This window comes from Hypomesus nipponensis, chromosome 19 (genome assembly GCF_054491055.1).
Source record: "Hypomesus nipponensis isolate SF chromosome 19, ASM5449105v1, whole genome shotgun sequence".
In the NCBI taxonomy this organism is placed as follows: domain Eukaryota; kingdom Metazoa; phylum Chordata; class Actinopteri; order Osmeriformes; family Osmeridae; genus Hypomesus; species Hypomesus nipponensis.
This window is the reverse complement of record NC_140379.1, coordinates 14622145-14636448: the sequence shown is the minus strand read 5'-3', so window position 1 is coordinate 14636448 and position 14304 is coordinate 14622145. Positions and strand designations below refer to the sequence as shown.

The 14304-nt window shown below is 52.0% G+C and overlaps 1 protein-coding gene across 2 annotated transcripts in view; it reads left to right on the top strand.

Annotated features, from left to right (window-relative positions):
- itfg1 (integrin alpha FG-GAP repeat containing 1) overlaps window positions 1-14304 on the top strand; it is a 75788-nt gene that overhangs the window by 27146 nt on the left and 34338 nt on the right. For both annotated transcript variants that reach the window (XM_084681585.1, XM_084681586.1), the window contains exon 10: window positions 1919-2091. In XM_084681585.1, coding sequence (XP_084537711.1) covers window positions 1919-2091 — 173 coding nt within the window. The remainder of the gene's footprint in view (window positions 1-1918; window positions 2092-14304) is intronic.

The following is a 14304-nucleotide window of genomic DNA, read 5'->3' as shown; positions in this document are numbered from 1 at the left end:
TTTCCCCCTCTCCTGTCTCCTTCTCTCTTCTCCCACATGTATTTTCCAGGGTAGTTATGAAAGTACATGAATCCCTCTTAACCCGGGCCGATGATGTATTGAGATAGATGCCATGTTTGTGTGTGTGTGTGTGTGTGTGTGTGTGTTACGTGAAGATAATCCTTTAGAGAGACTGCATCATTGGAATGGAGATGTGGCCCTGGTCTAGTAAAGCAGTCAAGCATGTTACTTTATTTCCATTAGAAGACTACAGCAGGCATTACCCTCGCACACACAAACATAGAGGCATACACACACACACACACAAACGTATACCCAATACAATGATGTGTCCACAAGGCTGGGCATGTTAACAGGATGTATTGAGGTAGGTGAGGCTCAAGGTCCTTGGAGCTTGGTGCTTCCACACAGTCGTGCTGCGGAGCAGCTCCTGCAGTGGACAAGGTGTTTACATGTTGGAAACGGAGATTTTTAAAACGGAGATGATAAAATGATACATGTTGGAAATGTTAAACATTTAAATATTACTAGGTAAAAGGATCTGCACACTACTCTTTACTCAGGTTTTTACTTCTGTACTCTACGCTTCTGGTACATGTATGCAGAGAGAGAGAAATATTCCAAAGAGCAAAGGGTGGGAGAGAGAGACGGAGAAGAGCGGGGGAGAGAGAGAATGAGCATCTATCCTGACCTCTCATCCCCGATGCAGCGGTGTCAGTCCTCCTGGGGCCAACACGGCTCTCTGCCTGTGTGCCTGTGGAGGAACACGTCTCTCTCTCTCTCTGTCTGTCTCTGTCTCTGCGTGTCTCTCTCTTTGTCTCTGTCTATCTCCATCTGTCTCTCCCTCTTTCTCTCTTTTGTCACTATCTCTTGCTCTCTCTTTCTCTTGCGCTCTCTGTCTCTGAATGTCTCTCTTGCTGTCTCCTTCTCTCTCTTGTCTCTCTCTCTCTCTCTTGCTAGCTTGCGCTGTATTTCTCGTTCTATCTCTCTCTCTTTCTCTCTCCCACACCAGCTCTTTAGCATTCATCAATACTTTACACCCTCTGCATCTGTTCCCCCTCCCCCTCTTCCCTTCATATCCCCCTCCGCCTCCCACCATCGTAGTGAGGCCCAGGGGAGAGGGAACCCCACCCCCCACCACCCCCCATCAGAATAACTGCTGTTTATCTCTGTCTTTCTCTGCCTGGAAGTTGCTAGACAACTAGCAAGAGGAAGCTGGTGATGATAATAATAAGAACTGACTCAAACTCTGAAAGTTCTGAAAGTATGCCTTCCAGTTATTACTGGAATGTTCCCCTGTGGTCGTCCAGCCCTTAGCTCCAGCAACATCACCCATAGTAGGCATAAAGATCCCCTATATAACAGTACAGGTGGACCCAAGTCATCAAAGACTCAGTCTCCCGTCTCAGTCGAGACATGATTGGCTGTGCTGTCTGCAGGATGTAGTTTGATTGGACGGCGTCTTGGGTGGCATGACGAGCAGCATCACTCACTGTCAGGATCCCAGAGGGCCGGCGGGCTGCTGTCGACACTGCCGCCGGGCTGACAGGGAGACGGCAAGACGGAGACAACGTTTGTGTTGAGTGGGGGGGGGCAGGGCCCCTGCAGTACGGAGCATGACGGCTGAGTCGTAGCCATGGTTACCTAGATGGACCAGTCGGATGTGTAGTACTGTTGGTGATTTTAAATACCGGGTTCGAAGTAGCAGTTTGTCTCTCAGGATATGTCCAGAACTCTGCACTGCTTTTATAGAGTCCCTGGTGGAATCCACAACATTCCTGTCACACCACAACACTGCACCACAACACCATAATCCCTGCTCGAGAAAATACTGTATGATAACAACCTTTACGGTGATAATGGTGATCATAACTGTGTAGCTCAACCTTCCATGTTCCCTGTGCTGTTGCTGTTGCAGTGGTTCCCCGTGCTGGCGGACTTCCAGAACAGGGACACACTGTGGGGCTTTGTGCCCCCTGCACAGGCCTCCGCTCCTGGAGAAATAAGCCAGCCCATCACCCTTCACCTTGGGGACTACAATCTGGACGGCTTCCCGGACGCTCTGGTCATCCTGCGCAACACCAGCGGCAGGTTAGTTGTGTCTCTGTGTCTCTCTCCCTATCTCTCTCTCTCTCTCTCCCTCCCTCTCTCTCTCTCTCTCTCTCTCTCTCTCTCTCTCTCTCTCTCTCTCTCTCTCTCTCTCTCTCTCTCTCTCTCTCTCTCTCACACGCATACAGGCACACACACACACTCAAACACATACAGGCACACACACGCACAAGTACAGTACACACATAAACACCAAAACGACTTACATGCGCACGGATAGATACACATACCCAGACACGCATGTCCTTGAACTCACCTGCATGCAGACCACGCACACACATACACACGTGCATATATCAGCACTTTCAGCTCTCTGTGCCTTGAGTGAATTGGTTTGTTGTCTGTTTCATTTCAATTGGAGCCCGAGGATTCCAATACCACTTCACCATCTTGGATAGTTTGGCTCTATGTGATGTTCATCTCTTCTTGATGATGTTTTTGATTAGATTAGTGTGTGTGTGTTTGAATATCTTTATCCGACACCTCTATGTGACATGCGAGGTTCACCAGGAATTATGTTGTAAACACGGCTTTCAGTAGTCACTTCCCATCCATCTCATCAGTGTTGACGTCCCTGCAAATGCAGTCATGACAGGATTACTGTTCTGTAAATCCTGTGGTTGTATTCTCAATATTCCTACATAACACACAATTGATGCTTTCACTATTGATGAGGGCATCTTTGAAATAACTGGATTATTTATACATTAGATGCGTGTGTGTGTTTGCAAAGTCAAATCGATTTCTAAAGCACATTTAACCAAGGTTGACCTAAGTGTTGTAATCCAAATAACAAAATCCATAAAACAGCACAATACCAACACCAACAGCTCTTCAACAGACACTAAATAAAACAAAAACATTTCTCATACAGAGTTAGAAGTCCAGCAATAATGATGTGTCTTTAAGGTGGGATTTAAAAACAGGCAGAGTAGGGGTCTGTACACGCAGCGGCAATTCATTCCAAAGTTTGGGTGCTCCAAAACCGCAAAGTCTCCATCTCCCCTGTGCTCCAGCCTGGATCTGGAGACAACTAGGAGCAACTGGTCGATGGACCTAACTGACCTTGAAAGGATGTGTGGATGTCAGGATGTCAATTATCAGAGAGCTAGTTTGGGGCTAGCCTTTTTAATGTTCTTTTGGCAAACTGTGTTAAACCGTACAATGAATTCAGAAATGTAGGGAGGCAGTGAAAGAAGGTCAGTATGGGAGAGATGTGCTCTCGTTTGCTTGTTGCTGTTCAAAGACGCGCTGCAGCCTTCTGGACCAGTGGCAAGTGTGAGGGGGCGTAATGCTCCGGACGACAGAGGAGAAGACTGTGGTTTACAGTGTGAATGCAGCTGTGTTGAAGAAAAGCATATAAAATAGCGGAATCCCTGGAATATGTAGTTGTGAATCAAATATGTTTACAAATATTTGTGTTTAATTGCAGATTCAGTGCTGTGCAGGGTTTTAAACCTGGACTGGAACACCTCAAGAATGCCATGTATGTCTAAAAAAGATGGCATTTGTGTGAGTACAACGTTCACCAAAAAGAGAGAAAGAAACACAGGTTTTGAACTTCAGATGGGAATTGTTTTCCCTTATTCTCAAAATCAACAGTTTCACTTCTGCACGCATAAGGTTAGCTTGAACACCTGCAGCAAGACTGCTGTGCATACTGTTGTTATTTGGATGTTTGATACCATAGTCTTTCAAATCTGTCTTAAAAGGCAAGAAATGATAACATCTTTGGGCCAGGCAGATGAAATATGATTTAGTTTAGGGGAAAGTGTGACAGGACAAAATGGAGTATTCTTCCTCAGATGAGATGAGGGACCGCAGAGGTCAAGACTGGAGTGCCTGGGACACCATCATTATTTTAGTTTGATTTAATGCCATGAATCTGATCAGTTGGGGACTCTCTTCACTTACTGATGGAGTTTCATATGATGGCAGTTTAGGGGATGTTGAGCGTCTTCATGAATCAGATCATTGTTTTCTTTACTTTTACCTCCACTTCCATCTCAGTCTCGTGAATTGAGATTGTTACACCAACAAAAAATCCTCGCTATTTGTACCATCAGACATCTGATTGGTTACAGGTACCAGCCACTTACTCAATGACGCAATTATTCCACCCAGATAGTGGAACCGGTCTCACCGACTTACAAATGAATTGCATGAGCAAGATACCAAATTGTTGCCATGTTGCGAGTGTTAAACAATAGCACAGGACTGGACACCAGAGCTTCAGCTGGTAGTGGGCTGGTGCTCCTGTGGAGCCTTAACTGTTCCACGCCACAACCACTCACAGTGGATGGAAACAGCATAGCAAGTGGCAGTGATGGAAAGGTCCAAAACAGGAGATGAGATGTGCGCTCTAATGATTGCAATCTTGTCAACATAAATCTTCTTTCACAGGTTTCTGAGGAAACATCAAGACAAGCTGATGTGCGTGTGTGTTTGTGTGTGCGCATGTGTACCCTCTGCAAAGGGAACACTGATAACAGATAATGTCTTTCAGATGTTCCTCAACCCGTGGTCAGAGGGGATGGACGTGTGTGTGTGTGTGTGTGTGTGTGTGTGTGTGTGTGTGTCTGCGTCTGCGTACATCATGAAGGGCATGTGTGGATTATCAGCCCGCCATCAATGGAGATCAGATAGACACGGGTCAGGACTGCTGGTGTTGAGAGGAATACTGATTTGTCCCCCGGAATCGTTTCAGAGGAGGGGAACAACCACACAACCACACGAACGCACACTCGGTCACAACCCTTGACACGCGCGCACACCTCTGCACTCGAGATGGCACCCAGCGTGCGTGGCTGAATGAGCAGGCAGGCACGCTCTCCAGCCCGTGCCTTCTGTGCATTTGAACTCCGGAGCCGGCGCAATCTTGAAGTCTCAGGGAGCTTAGCTTCTCCCTCTCCGAGGGTCACACTCTCATCCGGAGACCCGGAGCTTCCCCCGGGCCCTCTCCCTTAATCGCCCCCGGCCGGGGGCTGCTGCCGGGGCTTAAGCAGGGGACGTAATCACCCTCCCTAAGCTCCAGCGCCGTGCTGCATACAGCGCTGCATGGCCCCTAGGCATCACCACGGTGGCCCGGGGTGACAGTTTAAGACCCGATCAGCAGCATCAGCAAAGCCCGAGGTGAGGGGGGAGGGGGGAGGTTGGAGGGGATGGTGGCGGAGGGGGGCGCGGGGTGGAGGTGGAGTGTGAGGGGGGGTGGGGCGGAAGTGATGGAAGTCATGATGAGAGAGGCTAGAAGATGATGATGACTCCCAGCCTAGGAGAGCCCAGGGTCGGGTTGTGTTGTACAGGCTTCAACCCCAGTCCAGATGGTGGGGTTAGTACCAGTGGTTACTGTATTGATCCCCAAGGGGGGATTGCAGCGTTGAAGTGGAAATAAGTGGACTGCTTGACGGCTTGAATAGGGCAAATAATTGTTTGTATAAAAATATACAAAATACCAAAAATACACAGGGCTGTATATGGGGTAAAACACGGGGTGTAATAAGAGTCATACACACATGGACAAACCAATGTAATGTTGGTGACACACACTGGTACATCTGCACAAAACAATTCAACACACAACTCGGGTGACACCGAGAAGGACACCGTAAGCAGCTAATACTGCTTACAGTGAATAGCATGGACCAGCAAACTTTACAAATGACTGTTGTACAGATTGCTGAAATCAATTGCCAGAAGCCCTGATATAGAGGTGTACCAATGACTGGGAGATGTGCTATACGATGCAAACAGAACAGTGCAAACAATGCAGTTCATTACATATGCTCCAACAACAGTGCCAGTGTTGCTGCTCACAGTGAGTTATTAGGGTCTGATGTGCACTGGCAAGAACAACTACTGATGGTGTTCCTTGGTGTGATCAGTCTCATGGACCTGGGGGCTGGTGTGGGGCCTTCTGAGGGCTGGTGTGGGGCCCTCTGGGGGCTGGTGTGGGGCCCTCTGGGGGCTGGTGTGGGGCCCTCTGGGGGCTGGTGTGGGGCCTTCTGAGGGCTGGTGTGGGGCCCTCTGGGGGCTGGTGTGGGGCCCTCTGGGGGCTGGTGTGGGGCCCTCTGAGGGCTGGTGTGGGGCCTTCTGAGGGCTGGTGTGGGGCCCTCTGAGGGCTGGTGTGGGGCCTTCTGAGGGCTGGTGTGGGGCCCTCTGGGGGCTGGTGTGGGGCCTTCTGAGGGCTGGTGTGGGGCCTTCTGAGGGCTGGTGTGGGGCCCTCTGAGGGCTGGTGTGGGGCCCTCTGGGGGCTGGTGTGGGGCCCTCTGAGGGCTGGTGTGGGGCCCTCTGAGGGCTGGTGTGGGGCCTTCTGAGGGCTGGTGTGGGGCCCTCTGAGGGCTGGTGTGGGGCCTTCTGAGGGCTGGTGTGGGGCCCTCTGGGGGCTGGTGTGGGGCCCTCTGGGGGCTGGTGTGGGGCCCTCTGAGGGCTGGTGTGGGGCCCTCTGGGGGCTGGTGTGGGGCCTTCTGAGGGCTGGTGTGGGGCCCTTGCTCCTTGTGTATGTTTCCGTACACTCTGTTTGGGTGGCTTGTCGTGCTCTGCGGCGTTCTGTCATGGAGGCCTGCGCGGCCCACAGCTCTGCCAGGGTTTCGATTGTGTGCAGAATGAATGCCTTCTGCTTCTAAAGTATCTGGCCGGCGGGCAGCCATCCTCCACACACACACACACACACACACACTTGGTGTCCATCTAGCCTGTCTCTTTGTCTCTCCTTGTCTCTATTTCTCTCTCTTGTCTTTTTCTCTCTCGTACGCTCTCTGCGTCTCTCTCTCGTCTCTCTCACTCTCTCTTTCTCTCTCTGTCACTCCACATCTCAAGCTATTTATAGCAAGTTTGGGTTGACCACTATTGGCTGCCCCCTCTCAATCCTTCTTAACAGAATGTACATTTAAATGCTAGATGTTTAAGAGGGGCGGAGGGAGGGCGCGAGGGATGGGCAGAGGGAGGGCGCGAGGGATGGGCAGAGGGAGGGAGCGAGGGATGGGCAGAGGGAGGGAGCGAGGGATGGGCAGAGGGAGGGAGCGAGGGATGGGCAGAGGGAGGGAGGGAGGGATGGGCAGAGGAATGGAGCGAGGGATGGGCAGAGGGAGGGAGTGAGGGATGGGCAGAGGGAGGGAGCGAGGGATGGGCAGAGGGAGGGAGGGAGGGATGGGCAGAGGGAGGGAGCGAGGGATGGGCAGAGGGAGGGAGGGAGGGATGGGCAGAGGGAGGGCGCGAGGGATGGGCAGAGGGAGGGAGGGAGGGATGGGCAGAGGGAGGGAGCGAGGGATGGGCAAAGGGAGGGAGCGAGGGATGGGCAGAGGGAGGGAGGGAGGGATGGGCAGAGGAAGGGAGCGAGGGATGGGCAGAGGGAGGGAGCGAGGGATGGGCAGAGGGAGGGAGGGAGGGATGGGCAGAGGGAGGGAGCGAGGGAGTTTTTAGTTTGCCAAGCTGTTTATGAGTACGACTGGTATCGCTTCGGCCTCAAAGAGATTTTTGAGTTTGAGTGTGTGTGTGCGTGCATGCATATACGTGGGGTTGGGTGCATGTGGGTCTCTAAAGCCCTCTGCATCTCCAGGGCCAGCTTAACAGGTGTTCTGGTACACCGTGTTTTAGCACAGCAGCCTCCCTCCTCTCCCCTGCCCGCCTTGGAGATTGACACCTGACCTTTCCGACGCTCCCGCTGTTTTAATTGGCTGAACAAGGCTCCCGCGTTCCAGGCCTCGTGTCCACCTGCAGCTCGCTGCGGTTAACATCGCTAATGGAACCTGTGCCGTCAGACTCTGTGGCTCGGCGTTTGGCTGGGGGGGGGCTGCTGTGCTGTGTGCTGTGTGGGTGCTGTGTGGGTTCTGTGTGGGTACTGTGCTGGGTGCTGTGTGGGTGCTGTGTGCTGTGTGGGTGCTGTGTGGGTTCTGTGTGGGTACTGTGCTGGGTTCTGTGTGGGTACTGTGCTGGGTGCTGTGTGGGTACTGTGCTGGGTGCTGTGTGGGTACTGTGCTGGGTACTGTGTTGGGTGCTGTGTGTGTGCTGTGTGGGTTCTGTGTGGGTACTGTGCTGGGTACTGTGTTGGGTGCTGTGCTGGGTGCTGTGTTGGGTGCTGTGTGGGTACTGTGTGGGTGCTGTGCTGGGTGCTGTGTGGGTGCTGTGTGGGTACTGTGCTGGGTACTGTGTTGGGTGCTGTGTGGGTGCTGTGTGGGTACTGTGTTGGGTGCTGTGCTGGGTGCTGTGTGGGTGCTGTGTGGGTACTGTGCTGGGTTCTGTGTGGGTGCTGTGTGGGTGCTGTGTGGGTGCTGTGTGGGTGCTGTGCTGGGTACTGTGTTGGGTGCTGTGTGAGTGGTGTGCTGGGTACTATGTTGGTGGGTGTCCTGTTGGGATTCCATCACAAGTCTCCCAGATGGATCTCACTCGTTTTGTTGTTGTTTTTGTTGTTCTCCTCCTGTCTTCCCCCCCCCCCTGGCCTCCATCTCTCTCTCACGGTCTCTTCACGCTTGTCTCTCTCTCACGCACGCCGTCTCACTACTTCTCTCACTTTGTTTTGATCTCACCCTCTTTGTTTCAACGCCCCCTTCTTCTTCTCTTGTCTGTGAAGAGTGCTTGTGTTGGATGGCCTCCGTCGCTATGGGGTCGTATAGGTCTCCGTCTCGTACACGGGCAAGTACACACACACACGCAGATTGTCCTAGGTGCTTCGGCAAGGGGAGTAGCAATGGCACGTGCTCCTCACACCCACGTAAGCACACACACACACGCTCACGCACGCACACTCAGCATGTGAGTCAGGGCAAATGGCCCCGGGAGCAGCGGCACCGTTCTGAAGAGCACCATCAGGAGTTGACAGTGCAGCTCTCATGTTGTGAAGTAATGTATGTGTGTGAGTGTGTGTGCGTGTGTGTGTGTGTGTGTGTGCTCGCTCACGTGTGTGGTTGTGGCACGTGGCGTTCTTACTTGGTCCATCCACCTTGCTGAATCCTGTAAGGAGGTGTGCGTGTGTGTGTGTGTGTGTGCGTGCGTGTGTGTGTCTCTCCAGAGGCCTGGTACATGCTCTGACCTGGAACAGAACATGCCCATGAAGCAGCCTGTCAGAGGACCTCAGGCAGACTCAGCACTGACAGAAATCACCCCCCCCCCCCCCCCCCCCCCTCAAAAAGAAATGAACATAGAAACTCGAGTTCCTGTCGTCAGTGGGCCTTGCCTGTTCCTGTAGAGCTGTAAAGTGGCAGGTTGTCACGTTGTGGTTTCTCTGGTCAGGCCTATTCCTCTCCCCACCCTCATTTGAGAGCATGTTTGTAGTAAGATGCTGACCTTTTGTAATGTGACTGACTGGTGTGTCTGTCTGACTGTCTGGAGAAAAGTTCCAGAAGAAGGGTGGTATTTGTCGTCAAGCCCTCGTGGCTTTTTATATTATAGACATTATAAACTTTTCATATTCTGTTGTGGAGGGGTTGAACGTGCTTTCCCAGAAAGAAGCAAACACGTAGGCTATACTTCAAAAGATAGCATTTAAAGATGTCCGGTAGCACTCACCGTCTTTGAGAAAAAGAACATGAGACAGTGCCTCAGTTTCACCAATTTATTAGGCCCGTGAAACAAAGCTATGCTAACGACAGGGTGCGGCCTGCCTTCATCCCAACATGAAAGTGAGCTGTCATGTGAGCTGTGTAGGACTTCAGAGTGGTCGAATCATGCGCCACGTGTGCATGCTTTGTTTGATGGCCCGAAAAGAATACCAAGAAAATAATTTGGTGAAACTGAAGCACTTTGTCACTGTTGGTGAATGCTGCCAGACATCTTTGGATGTTGGTTTTTGACCTTTTCATATTTGGGCTTGTTAGACTGGCCCATCCTCTCCCCTCACCCGCCCTAAACACACCTCTGAAAAACCAATTTTCCCACATCACTCTTCTAAAGGTTTACAAGCAGGTCTGTGTGAATGTGTGTGTGCCACACCGGTTTGGTTCAGATGAGGTGAACACTAGTCAGCAGTCAATCAGTAGTCTGGGCTGAGGTTAAGGATGAGGGTGGGGCTGGGGCTGGGGCAGGGGGGAGACAGGGGGAGGCTGGGGGAGGCTGGGGGGAGGCTGGGGGGGAGGGCAGAGGCTGGCTGAGAGAGATCAGAGGGAAGGAGGACTGTGTCGCCACCAGGCCTTTTAAGAGCTACTTCACCTGCAGACTGAACTCAATCACTGCAGCCCCCACCTGTTCTCTCTCTGTGTGTCTCTCCTGTGGGAGCCAGAGAAACTCCATCAATCACTCTCTTTGTGTTTGTGTCTCCCGTCCTCCGCCTGCCTCCTGTCTCTCTCTCTCTCTCTCTCTCTCTCTCTCTCTCTCTCTCTCTCTCTTTCTGTCTGTCGCTCTCTCTCTCTCTCTCTCTCTCTCTCTCTCTCTCTCTCTCTCTCGGCCTGACCTCATCCATGTTTCTGACTGCGCCGCTCGCTCTTTCACTCTTTTCAATTCAACACCCTTTCAGTTCTCTGTCTTATTGGGTTCTCGTCCATCCCGCCCTGTCTCTCTCCATCTCTCTCAATCTCGCTCGCTGTCTCGCTCGCTCGCTGCTGGGATGGCGAAGGGGGGCTTTGCCAGGTCACGTTGGCTGCTGGTAACAGGGACATATGGCTGGCATAGTGTAACCCTGGCGGCCGCCACATGCCCGTGTGTTTGCTTTAACCCTCGGTGTCACCCCCGCCAAGGCCCACGGGGGTGACACCTGTCCTGGCCGGAGCGCAGCCTGGGCCACGTCCCCACGGTCCCCTCCACTGGGACTGGGAGTCACACACGCCTCATCAGGAAAGGCGACTGGGTCCGCCGTCACGTTCTGTGAGGTGGGGCAGAGACGGCTTGAGCTCTCAGAGCTGGTGTGCTTTGACTTGATTAAAAGGGAGCGGTGGGGGGAGGGGGTGGGGTCATATACGGTGCCCATACTGAGCTGCCTCCTACAGCGTGATCCCGTCCACTAATGACTGAGCCGTCACATGTGATTAAACGCTGGTGAACATGTGGCTGGGGGGCCCTCGTCACCCCCCGCAGACGCGCCCCGCCCCGAGAGACCAGCCCCGTGTAAACACCGGGACGGTCACCACCCGGCCCTCGCCTCACCTTACAGTTCCAGTGGGGTCTGAATCGTTGGACGTCGTGGAAACACTGAGTTTGTGTTTGTTGTTGGCAACGGATCTGAGCAGCTTAAATGTGTGATGAGTCTCTAAGGCTTGTGTGTGTGTGTGTGTGTGTGTGTGTGTGTGTTGTAGGTGGGTGTTTGAGTGTGTGTTGACAAGACTATATGGATATGTGTATGTTTATGGTGGGTGTGTGTAGGGAGGGGAGGGGGCTATGTATTATGTGTGTGTGTCAGAGCATATATAATCACAGTGAACAGATTGCCAGAGGATGTAGAGGATTCCTAGACAGCAGCCCTCATCACGACCCCTGACCCCTGTCCGACACATGGTCTGATGAGGGCCACAGATTACAATAAGATGTCAACCACCAGTGTTCCCATCACGCCTAATCCGCTCGTCACTCATTTGTCCCGCAGGACCGTGTGTGTGTGTGTACACAGTACTTACAGAGTCACACACACACATAAGTTTGGCCCCTCTGTAAATACTGTACGATGACATCTCTTTGATGTGTCTGTGGACACAGTGAGCCACTGTCAGGAAGGAGATTCCTGTCGGACATCTCAATGCTTCAGGAAGCTAGACAGACTGTCATGTCTGTCTATATTTAATTAAAGCTGATTAGACCTGTCATGTTTTTTAAATTTAATTATCCCCATTTTTTTGTCTTGCTCATCCTCCCCCCCCCCCCGCCAAGTATGCTTCAGAAATAGACATGTGAGCAGGAGGGTGAAGTGATCATTTTGAGCACTTACTGAAACAAGCTCTCAGCCACACCAGCGTTCTACGGAGACTTCCAGAAGACTCACTCAGGAACTGCCAGCAGAGAACGCGTACCGAAGGCGTATACGTGTCAGGCCTAGTTTGGGGGACACTTTCATCCCACTGGGCTGAAGATTCTACTGCTTGAGATGTCAATCAAACATCACATGGAAACATCCCCTCGATCACATCCCTCACCCAATGTACAGTAGTGGCCAAAAGTACCATGCAGAGTCAAGGAAAACGATAGAAACAACCAAAAACGTTTTTTTTGTGTTGTTCACCTCAGCCCCCCAGCCAGGACCCTCACCCTACTGCCCCTGTTCAGGCTCACACCTCGCACCTTCACAACGGTCAACACACACACACACACGCCTGTACACACACATAAACACATGCATGTGCACGCATATATAACTGTCTCCATGCACACAAACCTACACACAAGACCTCCCCCCCCAACAAAAAAAACCACACAGCCTGTAGGCACCCTCCAGGTTCAGCAGGGTTGATCGGGGAATGTTTCACGGTGAACACAAGCACCCAACCCCCCTGAGAATCACCTGTGAACGCGCTCCAGACCACGCTGACCTTCACTGTTAGTCTCTGCTGGAGGACTACAACCACTCTGCACCCACGTCCTGTTCCCTCACACTCTTTAGTTTGCCTTCTTTAGCACTTGCACGCACACACACACACACACACACACACACACACACGGGCGCATGTACTGTACACACACACACACACACTCCCACAGAAGAGCCTTTAGCTTGGAGCCTTTCTCCTCCCTCCGCAGCACCCGTCCTCAACGTTTTCCAGATCAAAGGTGTTTTCCTGCCGAGAGAGAGAGAGAGAGGTGGTGGGGGGGGGGAGAGAGAGAGAGAGAGAGAGAGAGAGGGGTGGGGGGGGGGGAGGAGAGAGAGGGAGAGGGAGGGGGAGGGGGAGGGGGGGAGGGAGGGGTTCTCAACGGGCCCACCACTGCTTTCAGCCTAGAGATAATCACCCTGCCGTTCTCGCTCCGTTTACCAAGAACATTAATTAACAATCAGCAACAAGGATTCGGTTCCCATATGGACACAATGAATGGGAGGGGGGCACAGTGACATATTGATTTATAGATTGGATGTTTGGACAAAGAGAGATTGGATGGTTGGTGAAAGAGAGGTGCAAAACACAGGCTTCACATAGTCATTCAGCAGGGAAGTGTCAATGGGTGTGGAAAAACACCAAAATCCAGTGTTCAACTTGGGTCAGAGAGTTGGTAAATGTCAGTTTAAGCAGAGGTAGCCACAGGGCTGGGGACTGTGATCGGTGCAGCATCACAGGCAGTGCAGCATCACAGGCAGGGGGATGAGGAAATGGACCAGGAACTCGCTGTTGTCCGTAAGGGAGACCTATGTCCACTTGGCAACTAGATCCAGCTTTGGCAGACTTTCAGATTGATGTCCACTGGTCGTTGGCAGACCGATGACCAGGCAGGTGCTGACAGCTCAAACCCCCCACACCAAAGGGAGGTGTGGAAGGGGGATAGAGGAGAGCAGGAATTAGAGAATGCAAGGAGCAACTAACAGTTACAGTAATATTAGAACAAGGTCCCCACCAGTCAAGTGTGGACTGGTGCAGCAATTTAGCCCACCAAAAAGGGGTATTTGATGGATTCATTCTTTTTCTCTCTTTGTCATTGAGGGCACCGATCTTGCATTCCTTCTAAGCTGTTTTAAATCATGTTAAAACGGTACATTCTCTTCATATAAATGTACCAGAGGACTGAAGTTAGAAGTTCAAGAAGATTATATGTGTCCTGTTCAGCAGTAGGAAGGAAAGGGACAATTAGAAGGACAGAAAAAATGGATGGATGGGAGGACTGATTCAGGTACACGACCAGGGCCTCGGAATTTCAGCACATATTGCAGATCAGCAGGTATCTTCCCTGCTGTCACTCCCCTTGATAGCCGACCTTCCCTCACCCCACCAATCACGTCAAGGCACATCTGCGTTCCCCGCAGGCTAACCAATCCCGTGGCATGGTGGAAGCGGGGGCAAATAATGGGCTGACGGAGCTGGATGGAGAACTGTCAGCAGGGACAGACTGATGCTCGGCCTCCCCTGGTGGCCCCTCAGGATGAACAGAGCCTAAGAACCCATTCATTCCCACCTTTGTTTGTTTGTATTCCCATCGCTGGTGTGGGGTCTCCCACCGTCATCACGTGGGCATGCTGGAGACTACCAAGGTAGGCTACGCGGAGATCCGAGCAGCATTGCACCCGTCACTCTGTGTCTTGTTCCGCCACAAACGGCTAATGTTTCCGTGTGAGTGATGAAAAAGCAATGTTTTCTCTGT